Source organism: Xyrauchen texanus, chromosome 50, assembly GCF_025860055.1.
Source record: "Xyrauchen texanus isolate HMW12.3.18 chromosome 50, RBS_HiC_50CHRs, whole genome shotgun sequence".
NCBI lineage: Eukaryota > Metazoa > Chordata > Actinopteri > Cypriniformes > Catostomidae > Xyrauchen > Xyrauchen texanus.
Window position 1 is genome coordinate 12,641,451 of NC_068325.1, and position 12,929 is coordinate 12,654,379.

General features: G+C 41.2%; 1 protein-coding gene across 1 annotated transcript; it reads right to left on the reverse strand.

The window, feature by feature from the left end:
- Window positions 1–645: 645 nt before the first annotated feature.
- onecut3a (one cut homeobox 3a) lies at window positions 646–12,418 on the reverse strand. Its single transcript, XM_052124454.1, has 2 exons — window positions 11,374–12,418; window positions 646–950 (listed from the first exon to the last, which is right to left on the reverse strand). Exons 1-2 carry the CDS (start codon window positions 12,416–12,418, stop codon window positions 646–648), a joined length of 1,350 nt encoding a protein of 449 aa, XP_051980414.1.
- Between the last annotated feature and the right edge of the window lie 511 nt (window positions 12,419–12,929).

Below are 12,929 nucleotides of genomic sequence, written 5' to 3' on the forward strand. Positions count from 1 at the left end.
GACAACTGGGTTCACAGGATAAAAACATCGCTCGGAGAAGATGCGTTAACCACAAGTGCCATGAAACGTCATAGCCCAGGCAGACCTCCATTTGACATCTGTGCAAAATTAACCAAATGGAGAGCTGTGCTGGGCAAATGTGAGAGCTTGTTCCATTTCAACTTCAGAAGAGGTCAACGTCCTTCCCTTCGCTTTTCTTGCCATATCGATTAGTCTTTCAATTCATTAGTTTAGCATGTGATCTGAGAGCCTCTGTGAAACAACTGGCCATTAGGGAATTGTGCTGCGGTGGGCAGAGAGTGATGATGCAGGTGGTGGCTTACTTTGACAACCTTGCTTGAGTAACAAGCATTCTGTGCTGTGAAAGTGCTAATTTGTCCTAAACCACACAGTGTGGTGGAGAGAGCAAAGACTGTAAAGCAGTTGGGATTTTTGGTGTAGTGTTTAGTTTCCTTTCTATGATGTTGACTTGCATGCTTTTTCCATTGGTTCATAACATTCCCAAAGAAGTGACAGGTTGCATTTATGTGAAATATTGCCATTTGTGGCAGCAGTGGGATTTATTGGCACACAACAATTGACTACTGAAGATTGGACTTGACATTTTCTGGTCTCAGCAGCCACACAGGGGAAAGGAGTTTAGACTTAAGCCTTGGAGAAGGTGGTAGCAGATGTGCCTGGCTGGCCTGGGCTGGCACCATGGCCGTGATGGTGTTCCTCATGCCAGCGGTCAACACAGCGGCGACGGGCATTCATGAAGAAGTTGCTGACGGTGCTAAGTTCCAAGCCCAGTTGCTGTGAAATGGTCAATTGCATTTCCTTGGAGGGACGCTTATTCTCCTTGAAAATGGCAATGAGCGTGCGACGCTGCAGGTCGGTGAAGACCAGACGCTGCTTCTTGGGTGCCATATTACGCTCCTTGTGCTGCTCCTGTTCCTTACGCTTGCAGGCTGTAGAAGACAGGAAATAGGAAGGGATCAAGAGAGAGGGGAAGGAGACAAAGAAGATGGAGAAAAGATTAATTAGCCTCATGTCTGCTCTACATTCTGAAATGCCCTATATGAGAGTAAATTCCACAGATGAGCTGCTTTGCAGGTAGTAGGACTATTCAGTCTCTGTTGTTTGGCTGTGGATTAATAGCGATTTAAAACTAATCTCCCCGGAGGTCAGAAATCATCCCTTTAAAGAGAGCAGACACAGCGGGCCGGTGGTGAGCACCTCAGACTGGTCGTTGGAGAACCGCTGTTTGATTCAATATTAATGCAGTTTGGGCTCACAGTAGGAGAGCGAGTGACTGGTATAAAAAATTATGGGCCTTTGTATGTGCGTAAGAGAAAGAGGGAAAGAAAGATCGCATGGGGATATTGACTCATCCAATTTTAGTGTGTATGTGTCTGTTATTGGAGGTGGGGTCATCCACAGAGAATTCTGTCTAAATGCCCCTCCAGCAGGTTTGCAGTCTGCGACTTCAAACAGAGGCCACTGGAGGGCACAGACCGAAGAGAGGCAGGGTATTTTCAAACTGCCTTTAACTCGCAACACAGTGAGAGATAGTCTGGCTGCCTACTTGAGGGCACTAAACACTCTGAATGTTTAGTGAAAACATGAACAAGCCAACAAATGTTAAAGTACATTTACAGCTCGCAAGTACATATTATTGTATTATGAGAAGGAGAATATGATGACATTTATGTTTTAAGCGGATGCTTTCTTACCAAAGAGACTTTCAATGTCTGCAAATCAAGTTACTGGCAATTACTAGGTCAGGTAACTGAGATTTGATTTTGTGTTCTCTAATTGATTTTTCTCGCTCTCTATATCTCTCTATATGCAGGCAGCAACCTTTTGCTTCTTTCAACTTTCTTTGTGAATGGATCATTCATTTCACACCTCTGCCCTCTCAATTGCCTTTAAAAGCAACTCTTTCCATTTACTCAGTTTGGTTCATGTGTGGAGTGACTGGAGCCAAACAGTGGTGCCCTGTATCTAATTACACTGAGCTGAGGCCCATTGATCACGTCACCTCTTGCAGTCAAATCTGTTTACTACAGGCGTCTAACTGCCTAGACCACATCCATCATATTCAAATTCCATATCATGCACTCTGCTTTTACACACACCCACCCGCACACACTCGTGTATGCATTAATGCATAGGCCTACGTGGGCTGAATCCCAGGTGCTCCCAACCCCAATGGGGGCTGTTCTTCCCCATCAATGTTCACTGGAGATATAAAGGTGTCCATGTTGTGGATGTTCACAGAATAACTGTCCGCACAATGAGCAACTTGCCAGAACAATAACACATCTGGCTTAATGGTACAGACTTCTGAAAGTTAATATCTCATCTCTCCTTGAGAACTGAGGTTTGTTCCCGCCACGGTAACGCAAGGTTAAGCATTTTCAACTAGGCCGCTTGTTGGTAATGCAGTGCCCAATTGCATTCACATCTGCGTACTTTCGTGGAGTAGGCCTATGTTTTGGCCTTTATGCACACCCACACACCATTAAATGCATTATACACTTGAAGCCTACCATTTTTAAACGTGCTTAACATGCTTATAACATTTGATTTCGCATAACATCACTCCTATTGCATAAAGGCGTCTCAGAGCGCCAAGACTGAAATGAACGATTAAGCTTTAAAGCCTCTTAAATTGTAATGAGTTGTCCGTTTTGCTGGAATGATATAACAACGCCTGAAAGCGTAAACCACTATGATTATTATTTTGCTCCCTTGAGGGGTGGGGGTGCAAGACGTGATTTCGGTGTTATACCATGGGTCTACAAGCAGGTGTCGCTAACGATATTCCCTGGTGTAAACTGTTTATCGGCGTAATCAATATTGATCGATTTGGGGGGGCTTACTGAACCAAGCTCTGTGTAGAAAAGGAAAAAATCGATAGCTGCAGACTTTACAGCTACAGTGAGCAGAGAGTGTGACAGGGAAGCACACATATATTGTAAAGAAACAAATAAGGCAAGGAGTACGCTAATATAAAAGTGAATTGAAGCATTTCGTGGGAATTTCAGACACACTATATTTCCTATAAACGCGATTGACAAATACAACTTCAAATAAAATAAAACTTCTTTCTTTCAAATATAAACTGGACATTGAAGTTTCCGCCTTTCTTTCTTTCATTTTTCGAGCTATGAAGCAATTAGCAGCTATACTTTTCTGTCAAACAATAGCCTACAAGGCCTAATATCTGCCATCCATAAAGAATAATTCCATATGGTCATGATGTACTGGCAAAACCTTGGTCTGTAGCAGCTTATGATTGGAATATCTTATATAGGCTACACTTTATGTTATTATTCGCTTTTGTAACGCACAACAAAACATTGTTGTTGTTTTTTTCCCCACCTGGCCCATCTTCTGTAACACATGTTCAACGATAGATGTCTACTGCTTTTGTTAACGTAGACAGTTAAATATTGAGATGCGTTAAAATAGTAGCTATTATGGGAATGCAGACATTTTTCAGTGCAGGCATAGAAAGATAGAGAGAGACAAACCCGAATCTGAACGTTTTGTTCTCTACAAGGGTAGCTGATGATCTGCCCTGCAACACACCAAGGATAACAGGATAGGCCAGCGGTGTTCAATACCGATCGATACATCCGTAAATAATTCGTTTTTGAAATTCATTTCATCTAATTAATTATAGTTCCATGAAAATTGTTCTGGTAATGAGGTAGAAACTATGGTAGGCCTGCCCAGCAACCAATTGGGCGCTGAGTCTAAATTCGAAATAATACCAATTTAATAGCACTGCGCGTGATGAGCAATGTGGGGAATGACAAATGAGAACTCACTGCAGTGTGATTTTGAATAATGATTAAAATACCAACCTAATATATGATTGGCCAGTAGTGTTAATCAGTCTGAATGCGGGCCGTTGGCCAATAGTTGCATCTTTAATTTACCGCACATTCACGTTTTTATTAAATAGAAATGGAAAGTCTTCTCGGCATTGCCCAAAGCCATTCATGTATGTAAATAGCTACTAATCCATTCCGAAATGAGCAGTCTACTTGGCCGACCAATTTAAATAATTGTTTGTGTGGTCTACATGTCTAGTGTGATGTAATGGTGTTATTTAGTTATGTCTTCAAAAACAACTTTTCAAATAATCAATACGGATACAAATGCACAGTCTAAAATATATAATTCGAATAAGCCTACATTATAAAAATGATAGACTTTCATCACGCGACGAACTCTATACATAACACGGCCACGAAATAACCTAAAAAATAGTTTGTTTCAATTGATTTTATTTTGTCCATTTGTAATAACTGGCTATAGGATAGTTAGGCTATGTGCTGTTCATTGGTAAGCTGTTGTTGCAAACCAAGTTGCACTCGAGGCTCCATGTCTCTAAATACTTGACTAAATTTAGTGTAGGCTAATGTAATAAGGAAAGATCAGAATGCTAATGTTCAGGTGAATTGAAATGGCATCTCAGTCAGTTAAGAAAATCATTAGCCTAGTCATGAACTTGCGTGAGAGAAATTTACCAAAGGAAATTTACATTATATTTATAAAAAAATAATATCAGCCTACTTTAACACAAATTAAATATACTAGGCTACTGTTTAAAATATAGGCTATTTTAGAGTTTAGTACGAACATCACCCAGACGTCTATTTGATGTGTTTACATCTGGAAGACATATTTTTTTCAGTTGTTTGCTCATCTGCAATACGTCTATAAGACGTTTTCTCTCGGATGTCAATAAGACAATCAGCAGATGTCTTTTTAGCCGTTTATGATCAAGAATGTTTGTAAATCTGAGCTTTTTAAGATGTCAAGCAGATGTTAATTAGATTATGATGCTTTCCATATGAAAAGAACTAAAACAGACATCTTGGAGATGTACGTGAGCTATCTAGGATAGGGTGTCCACCACCAATATGGTCTAGCTTTCAGATGGTTATCGGCCATAGCATTTATGTTCAAAGCCTATGATAGGAATCGTTGCCTTATGATAAATGATTTATAACGATAGAGAGTATGACAGTATGTGTCTTTGATGGTAGGACCTATGTGAAACGTAAAGGCGCGAACGATAGGCTACACGTAGGCCTACTACTCATCAAAGGCAGTCATAACCGTTTGAAGTAGGGCTACATTTGTGTTCGCTATAAGGCCCATGGCAGGGTCCTGTCTTTGAGAGTTAAACTTGCATTCATCATCAGTTAATTGGGACTATAATAAACGAACTCCAAGAGTTCAGTCGGCTTCTTTTGCTTCACAAAGCCTAAATAAATAAATAAATAAATAAATGGTGTCTCCTGTGAAAGCTAGTGGTGCATGTGAGCTCTCTTGAATTTCAAGTGGGAGGACTGAGGGAGAGGAGAGATCGATGATAGGCCGCGCCGCCAAGCCGACCAGTCTGCCTAGGATCGATGCGTTGAGTGCGGCTAAGCTGAAATTGGTAGCGGGGTGGCTCCCGTGGAGGCCCATCCAACGGTGGTTAAAAAGCCAGTGTGCCGTGATGTTGCACTTGTATTTACATTAATTGTTATAAGCATTCATTCGATTTTATTAAAGATTAACCAGGTTGCGTTTTGCATAAATATGCATGTGTGTGTGTAAATTTACATATATAGATTCGGTGCTAGGCATAGATCTATTCTTGACAAAAAAAAAAAAAAAAAACATCAATAAACGCCCACATATCGCGAAAATTACTTTGTGGGAACCTGTTCGGACAATCATGACAAAACGGTATTCGCCTATAATTTAGCCAACATGAAAATTCTGTCATCATTTACTTACCCTCATGCTAAACAAGACTTTCTTTTCTCTATGGAACACAAAAGGAGATGTCAGGCAGAATTACAGCCTCAGTCACCATTTACTGTCTCTACTGTCACAAAGATGCAATGAAAGTGAATGGTGACTGAGAGTAACATCCCTGATAGCACACCAACATCACCTAGACATCTATTTGATGTGTGTGTTTACATCTGGAAGACATGTTTTTTTAGATTGTTTGCTCATCTGCAATACGTCTAAGACGTTTTCTCTCGGATGTCAGTAAGACATTCAGCAGATGTCTTTCAGACGTTTATGATTAAGAATGTTTGTAAATCTTTTTAAGATGTTTAGCTGATGTTAATTAGATTCTGATGCTTTGCAGATGAAAAGATCTAAAACAGACATCTTGGAGATGTACGTATGAGCTATCTGGGATACTGCCTAACATCTTTTGCTACTCAGAAGAAAGCCATATGGGTTTAGAAAAACATGAGGTGAGAAAATCTTATATACATTTATTTTAAAGGTGAACAATCCCTTTTAGCATCGGCGATGAAGGGTTGTCCATCAATAGACTACTACTTAGTGAATTAGTTATGTAAAGAAATCTGGCATATGTGGACTTTATGATCTGAGTGAAGCTTGTTAACAGACCATATCTGTCTCTCTAAACCAACAATGAGGTTGGCCTTATATTTCCAGCTGCTCTATATCAACTGGTGTGACGAAACAAATGCATGACTTTTAAAAGGGTCCGACCTTTTTAACAACCAATTGGTAGAGTACCATTTCTTTAGGACTTATCACGGATTGATTTTATCTTTCTCTCTGTTTTGATTTATTGGACGTTTGCGGTTTTTATCAGCGGGACTTGGTGCTAATCGTCTCAAAGGTCGATGTTTTGACAGGGGCCAATTCTGCTGAGTTAGTCTGAGAGGAGTGTGCTGTCCTTTTCTGCATATTGTGGCGCCGTTTTGCGGCCCTCTTAAGCCAGTCGCGGCCCGTTCGGCATAACGCGGTGGCCCGTTTCAGCGCCAGCTCGGCCCGGTTCAGCCCTGTTTCGCGACCGGCCCACTGGGAAATGTCCCGGTTCTCCCCATGGCCAGTTCGTCAATGGGGGCAAACCCGTGGGCTATAAGCTTTATCTACTTACACGCAGGTGCTCAAAGCATAAATGTTTTTTTTAGGATTAGTTTTTTTGAACGCCTTAAATCTCAAACTTTTAAATCTGATTAATTCAGGCTTATTGTTTACGTGAACATAACTCACAACTATCGTCGTGAGATCAATAGTAGAATGGTCTAATAACAAAGTTGTTTAAGTTAAACATCTGCCCATAGGTCTATCGACGCACAAGCATGTGTTTGCTTGTAAAGACTGCTTGACCTGCAATTACAGTGAAGTGAGTTTAGAGGTCTAAAGAGCTGAGAAACCAAACACCTCGCACAGTGTATTGAAAGAACATTTAAACCCTCTAAAAATATCACAGGATTAATCAATAGGTTTCATTTCTTGTGTGGACTCAAGCTGTCATTGAGTATACACCCAACTAACTTCGCAGAATATAGCAAACGTTGAAAAACACTCAAACTTTGCTAACGAATCGACGCCTCCGGCTTTGAATTTAGCTGGTTGTGGGCACAGGGTGTCTGTAAATGGCTTAATGGAACACCAATAGAGTCACTGCACTGTTAAATGACATTCAAAATCTGCAGGGTTTTGGATGTGGTATTGACCACATTGGCTAGTTCATATGTTTTTACAAGTTCATGTTAATTGTATATGTATAGCCTACTCCACTTTAAGGCGCAGTTATGATCTGCCAATAGCCAAATACTGTATGTCCATATATATATATGCTAGCTACACATTGAATCTACTGAAAATACATAGCTTCATATTTTTTCGCACATTGATGTTACTCGTTTATTTATGAATCGATATTGCTTTTTGCATTTATATCGACATAAAAACGTGTTAAGCATTGACATTTTCTCGTCACAATGCATCATAACATTGTTACAGTGTTTCGTATTTAATACCTGTCTCTACGGGTAATTCAAGATTAAAAATAGGCTACTTCGACAGTATTTTCGTTTTTATTCCTTTTGCTTATTCTTATTTGTGTTGTATTGAATTAGGATAAATTATGATAAATAGAAAATTATGATGCCATAATCTGACTGCAGAATAAAATGCATCTCATTACTCTTTTTAAATTCTAATGCGCGAGCTAGATTCTCTAATCAAGCAACTTTTTTATGTTCTTCAAAATGACGCTAACCAAATAAATTCCGCTAACAGGGAAGATACGAAAAGTAAAACATTTGTCGGTTTCTACATAAGATGAGGTAGGAGCTATATTTAACTTTTAGGTCACTCTAATAAGATGCCTCGGTATAATTATGCTACACGCATAATTCAAGCAAGTTGGAGGCGTTGTTTTGTAATATCAGCTCTGATACAATTATGAAATCCCCCCATGGTAGAATTTAGTGGTGACGCAATGCAAGTTAACCCTTTGATGCTCTCCTCATAGGCGGCACGGTCTCTTAGCAATTTGATTTAAAGGTCACTCTCTCCTATCGACCCATTTTGGTGAGCGAGCACAGAGATTGATCATGAAAATCTAAGCTCGTGGAGACAGTATTGCGCCCATTATGAAGCAACCATGTTGGATGTTATGGTGGTGCATATATCTGTTACTCTGTCCACAGTTATTTTAAAGAAAAGGGGCTATTTTAGAACTTCTGGGCTTACACAATATTCCTGGTGTCTGCCATAATGGCATTTATCTGCAGTAGATTGATACATTTCTGCTATAGGTAACACTGCAATCAACAAAAGCTATGTACGTTATTTACTAATTGGAATGTTCAAATTGAAGTAAGAAATAAGAAACCCTAACTATGTATTGTGCAATATAGTTTTAGGCCGTACTAACTGTGAGCCTAAAGATCTAGACATGGTCATGGCATTTGCTTAAAGAGGATAAGATTCTCTTCAAACAAGCCAAAAAATATAAATAAAAATAAAATGAAAAATAAAAGCCTAGTATGTATTTGTTTACCAAACAGGTGACCACGTCTTCATTTTTTCCTCTTCTGGCTCTATCAATTATTAAGGGCAGCATCGATCATTTTCTTGGCCTGCCAAAGCTCGTCTCTCCTGAAAATGCCTGGATTCGCTAATCCTAAATCAATTGCGTTCATCCTCGTGGGTTGGGAACTGGAGGCAAGACTCGAAGTCATTTTGATGATGATGATGTTGACTGAAAAGAACACAGTCCACTTAAAAGTGTTAAAGTGCATAAGGGACACCTTGCAGCATCAATCAAAATGCATATCTTTGGTTCTGTGATTGGTGATCTATCTGGGCAAGATTGAAGACTCCAATATGGCATGAAAACAGGCCATAAAAAATTGCGTAGTCATGCTCTTAATTTATTAAAAAGGGGTGGAAAGGGTTAGTCCCCTCACTCTTTGTGGTGCATTGCGTATAGAATCGAAGGCTGACTTTTTTTAGGTAAAAATGTCCTTGTCTCGTGCACATCTGACTACAAGAAAGACTGCATAAGGAGGCTAAACAGTAAAATCTACCTCCTTACAAACTAAACCGTAGGTAAAGCCAGAGTCGGGGAGAGAGTGCTGAGCCTGTATTGATAGATGTACTGGCTATCTTTATCGATCGCTCTATTGATTGGACCAAATATATTGAGACGGAGTGTGGAATACAGCACAGATTCTGAGATGAATTGTTTTTCATCATTAATGCAATCTTTATACGTCCCTCCCAACTGCACGGCCCGCGCCAGTCGCCTGCATTGCGCATTATTCGAGGATTGTAGAGTACTTTTTCTTTGAGAATTAGTTTGGAATGCGATATTTCAAATACCATATTGTAGCCTATAGGCTGCTTATACTGTTGACCAATAAAATGCATAAACGCAATGTCAGCGAGTTGCATCAATGCATTGTATAATATTAATGTATATTTAACTAGCATGAGCTGTGCCTATTCTGTGGCTAAATGGTTTACCGCCCCAGTAGAGCAATACCAAATGGTCCCACAGACACGGGCATCACATTAGCCAAGCATTGCCATGACATTGATTTCTGTGACTGTGATGAATTTGGAATAGTAATTTGATTATTGATTGATGTAGTGAACGAGTATTTCCATACTCTCTTTTTTTAAACACAACCCCCAACTTCTACATGCGCGCGATGCATAATGGCTCATCTAAATGCATCTTTGTAAAACCATAACATATTTGCATAATATAGTACCCTAATTCCTCATTGCGCTAAATTTATAGATCCAGGAAGTGAGCCAACTGTTTTTATTTTATTCAAGGATAAGGCTGGTTTTAATATTACATAGGTCATATTTAATTTGTATTATTATTATTATTATTTTTAATCATAAAAACCGATATTGTCATTTTAATTCATGCCTTTGCATTAATTCATGCCTTTGCATTCACACTTTTATACTGTTCATGATACAGTACATATGAATTGGTGTAACATTAATTGTGTGTGAGCAATGCATTGAAAGAGTTGAATAGCAAATTAACCTGAGGACCAAAGCTTAAAAGTTTACCCCAATTGCATAAATGCTGCTACCTGTTGCAATCCACTTCTCCCGTTCAGGGAAACTCAATGTGTGGAAGTAATAACAAACCCGATGCCCAATTAGCTTTAACAGCAACGGCTATCTTTATTTATCAGAACCACTTTAAATGCGCAAAGGAACCATTTACATTCCATTAAGTGCTTTTCAACAGGGCATTGACTGGAACTAAAATATGCCACTATCCTGGTTAATTGAACCCCCCTACTGAAATACGACATGAGGTGATGGTTTGGACGGTTCAACGGCCTCTATGCTAATCAAAGGTAATGTTCAAACAAACAGGGGACACAGTTTTTATTGCCTTGCACTTCAGCAAGGGTCACCTCTGTCTCAGTTTGGAGGAATATTGGGATATTTCTGGAAATAAATGCAGGTAAGTTGCTACGTGGCACGTGCATGTTAATGTCAAAATCCAAGTATTCAGGAATTACTGAAATTAATCTTTAAAAAAAAAAAGTTTTTTGATGCCTCTGAAAACAGTTTTTATTCTAGTTCAATAAGATTGCTTATTTGTCTGGCCTCTAAATCTATTATTTATCATTCTCATCTGCCATCTAAATGTATTATATTTTTGAGTAGTAACAGACCCCAGATGTTTGTGTTAAAGCATCTTCCTGTCTGTAAAAGAGTATCAAACAAGCAGCTGAAAACTACTGTGTGAAATCAAGCACAAATAAAGTGAGTTCAACACTCAAAAATATTTTTTGGGGAAAAAGTGTTTTAGGTCATGGCTTCTTGGGGTCTTCCTATTTTTGGTCAAGTGTAGCCTACAATGTGTTCACTACACTGTTGAAGAGAATGAGACCAGAGTGGTATAGATTTGTGTGACTGTTTTGATTGACTTGGGGCAGGCCTCTAGGGCAATATCACCTGGATCACATGGTTCTGTCACATAGCGATAAGCAATCATTTCCTTTTGGGCTGTAAAGTTCGCTGGAGGAGACTTCGGTCACCTTCACTCACCTGCAAGCCTGAGGGCCGACATACGCTGGAACTCGGGTTCCTGTAGCCACTTCCACATTCTTCTGAAAGTCTCTCGGCCTGATTTGAGTTTACTCCAGGGTTTAGGATTCCGGAGGAGATCAGAGAGAGTTCCTTGAGAGCGACACAAGATCCTCTGGGCGAAGATGGCTTGTGGAATACTATACCTCTTTAACTCCGCCGTTATTCGCTGAGCCACCTCTTTGGTGTTGATCTCCTCCACCTGCCCGGGCCCTCCACCTTGTCCGCCGGCTCCTGCTGTCTGTCTGTCGCGCTCTGAGAGCACCGACCCGTTCACCTGAGAGTGCGAGTGGTTGTGGTGGTGGATGCCATTGAGGGAAGACATGATGCCCGCCCCATGCCCCCCCAAACACCGCGTCAGATGCTCCTCGCTCCTACCGAGCATAGCTGCATGGGACTCGAAGCCTCCCGTGGAAATCATCTTGTCGTTCCCTAGGTGTGAACTAGGACCATAAGCGCCCAGAGACTGTTGAGAGTTGTGCAATGGCCCAAGTCCGTTAGATAGAGGCGATAAAGGCTGTCCCATGCCGGACAAGTCTTTGGAGTAGTGGCCGTAAAGATTGCTCATGGACGCGAGGCCCCGGTCGTCCCGCATCAGTGTGAAGCTGCCGCTGACGTTCCCGGCGGTGAGACGCTGGTGCGCGGGATGATGATGAGCGTGCGGGTGCGGGTGATGGTGGAATTTTTCTGAGACGTTGGATATGGGAGGCAGGTGGTGCTGCAGCGGCGTCAATGTGGTGTAAGTGCTGCTGAAACTCATGCTTGAATCGCACGACATAGTCATTGCTGGATGCAGGGGACCGGACAACGAATGGTCCGTGCGATACTCTCCAGCCCCGTCCAGTATTGAGGCCATGCTGGAGACCATCGCTGATCTCCCATGCGATGATACCAAGTTTCTATGTGTCGCCGACTGCCGTGCGTGAGGAGAGTTCATCAAGTCCCCCGTTTGATGGGAGTGTGACACGCCGTGCAGATTTCCAATGTTTTCCATTGTAAGTTCCATTGTTGAAAGACACTGTTCTCTCTCTCACTCTCTCTCTCTCTCTTACCCTCTCTCTCTCACCCTCTCTCTCACCCAGTCACACTCTCCCTTCCAATAAATTTTAAACGATCTGAAAGCCGCGCGCCATTGATCCCGAGATCTTCACTGTTTGTCAATCCAGCGTTTCACGGGGCTCTCTCAGTGCTTCAATCCCACCACGCACATGCACGTACGCCTGGTGTCTGTAAACGCTTCTATCGCCGTGGCGCGCCTCTTACTACTGACAGTCCAAGCTGAGCGAGTAAGAGTGTCTGCCTCGTGACCGCGCAATATATTAAGATGTGTGCACGGGCGCGCGCACCGTACATTCACGCTGTTTCAGCCAGACAACGAAGGACTTGACGTCACCACTACTGTCTGTCGTACAGAGGACGGACACCTGTAATGGGTGATAAAGGCCACTTACTCCCAATATTCGACCTAATGATGTTTTTGAATAAAACGTTTTTGACTCATATCTCCACACTTTGAC

What these genes read in the sequence shown, in the direction of transcription:
- onecut3a (XM_052124454.1), bottom strand. Translation starts at nt 12,418, where the DNA reads ATGGAACTTACAATGGAAAACATTGGAAATCTGCACGGCGTGTCACAC. An exon ending in GTCGGCCCTCAGGCTTGCAG is followed by an intron (nt 951 to 11,373) that starts GTGAGTGAAGGT and finishes TGTCTTCTACAG; the next exon opens with CCTGCAAGCGTAAGGAACAG.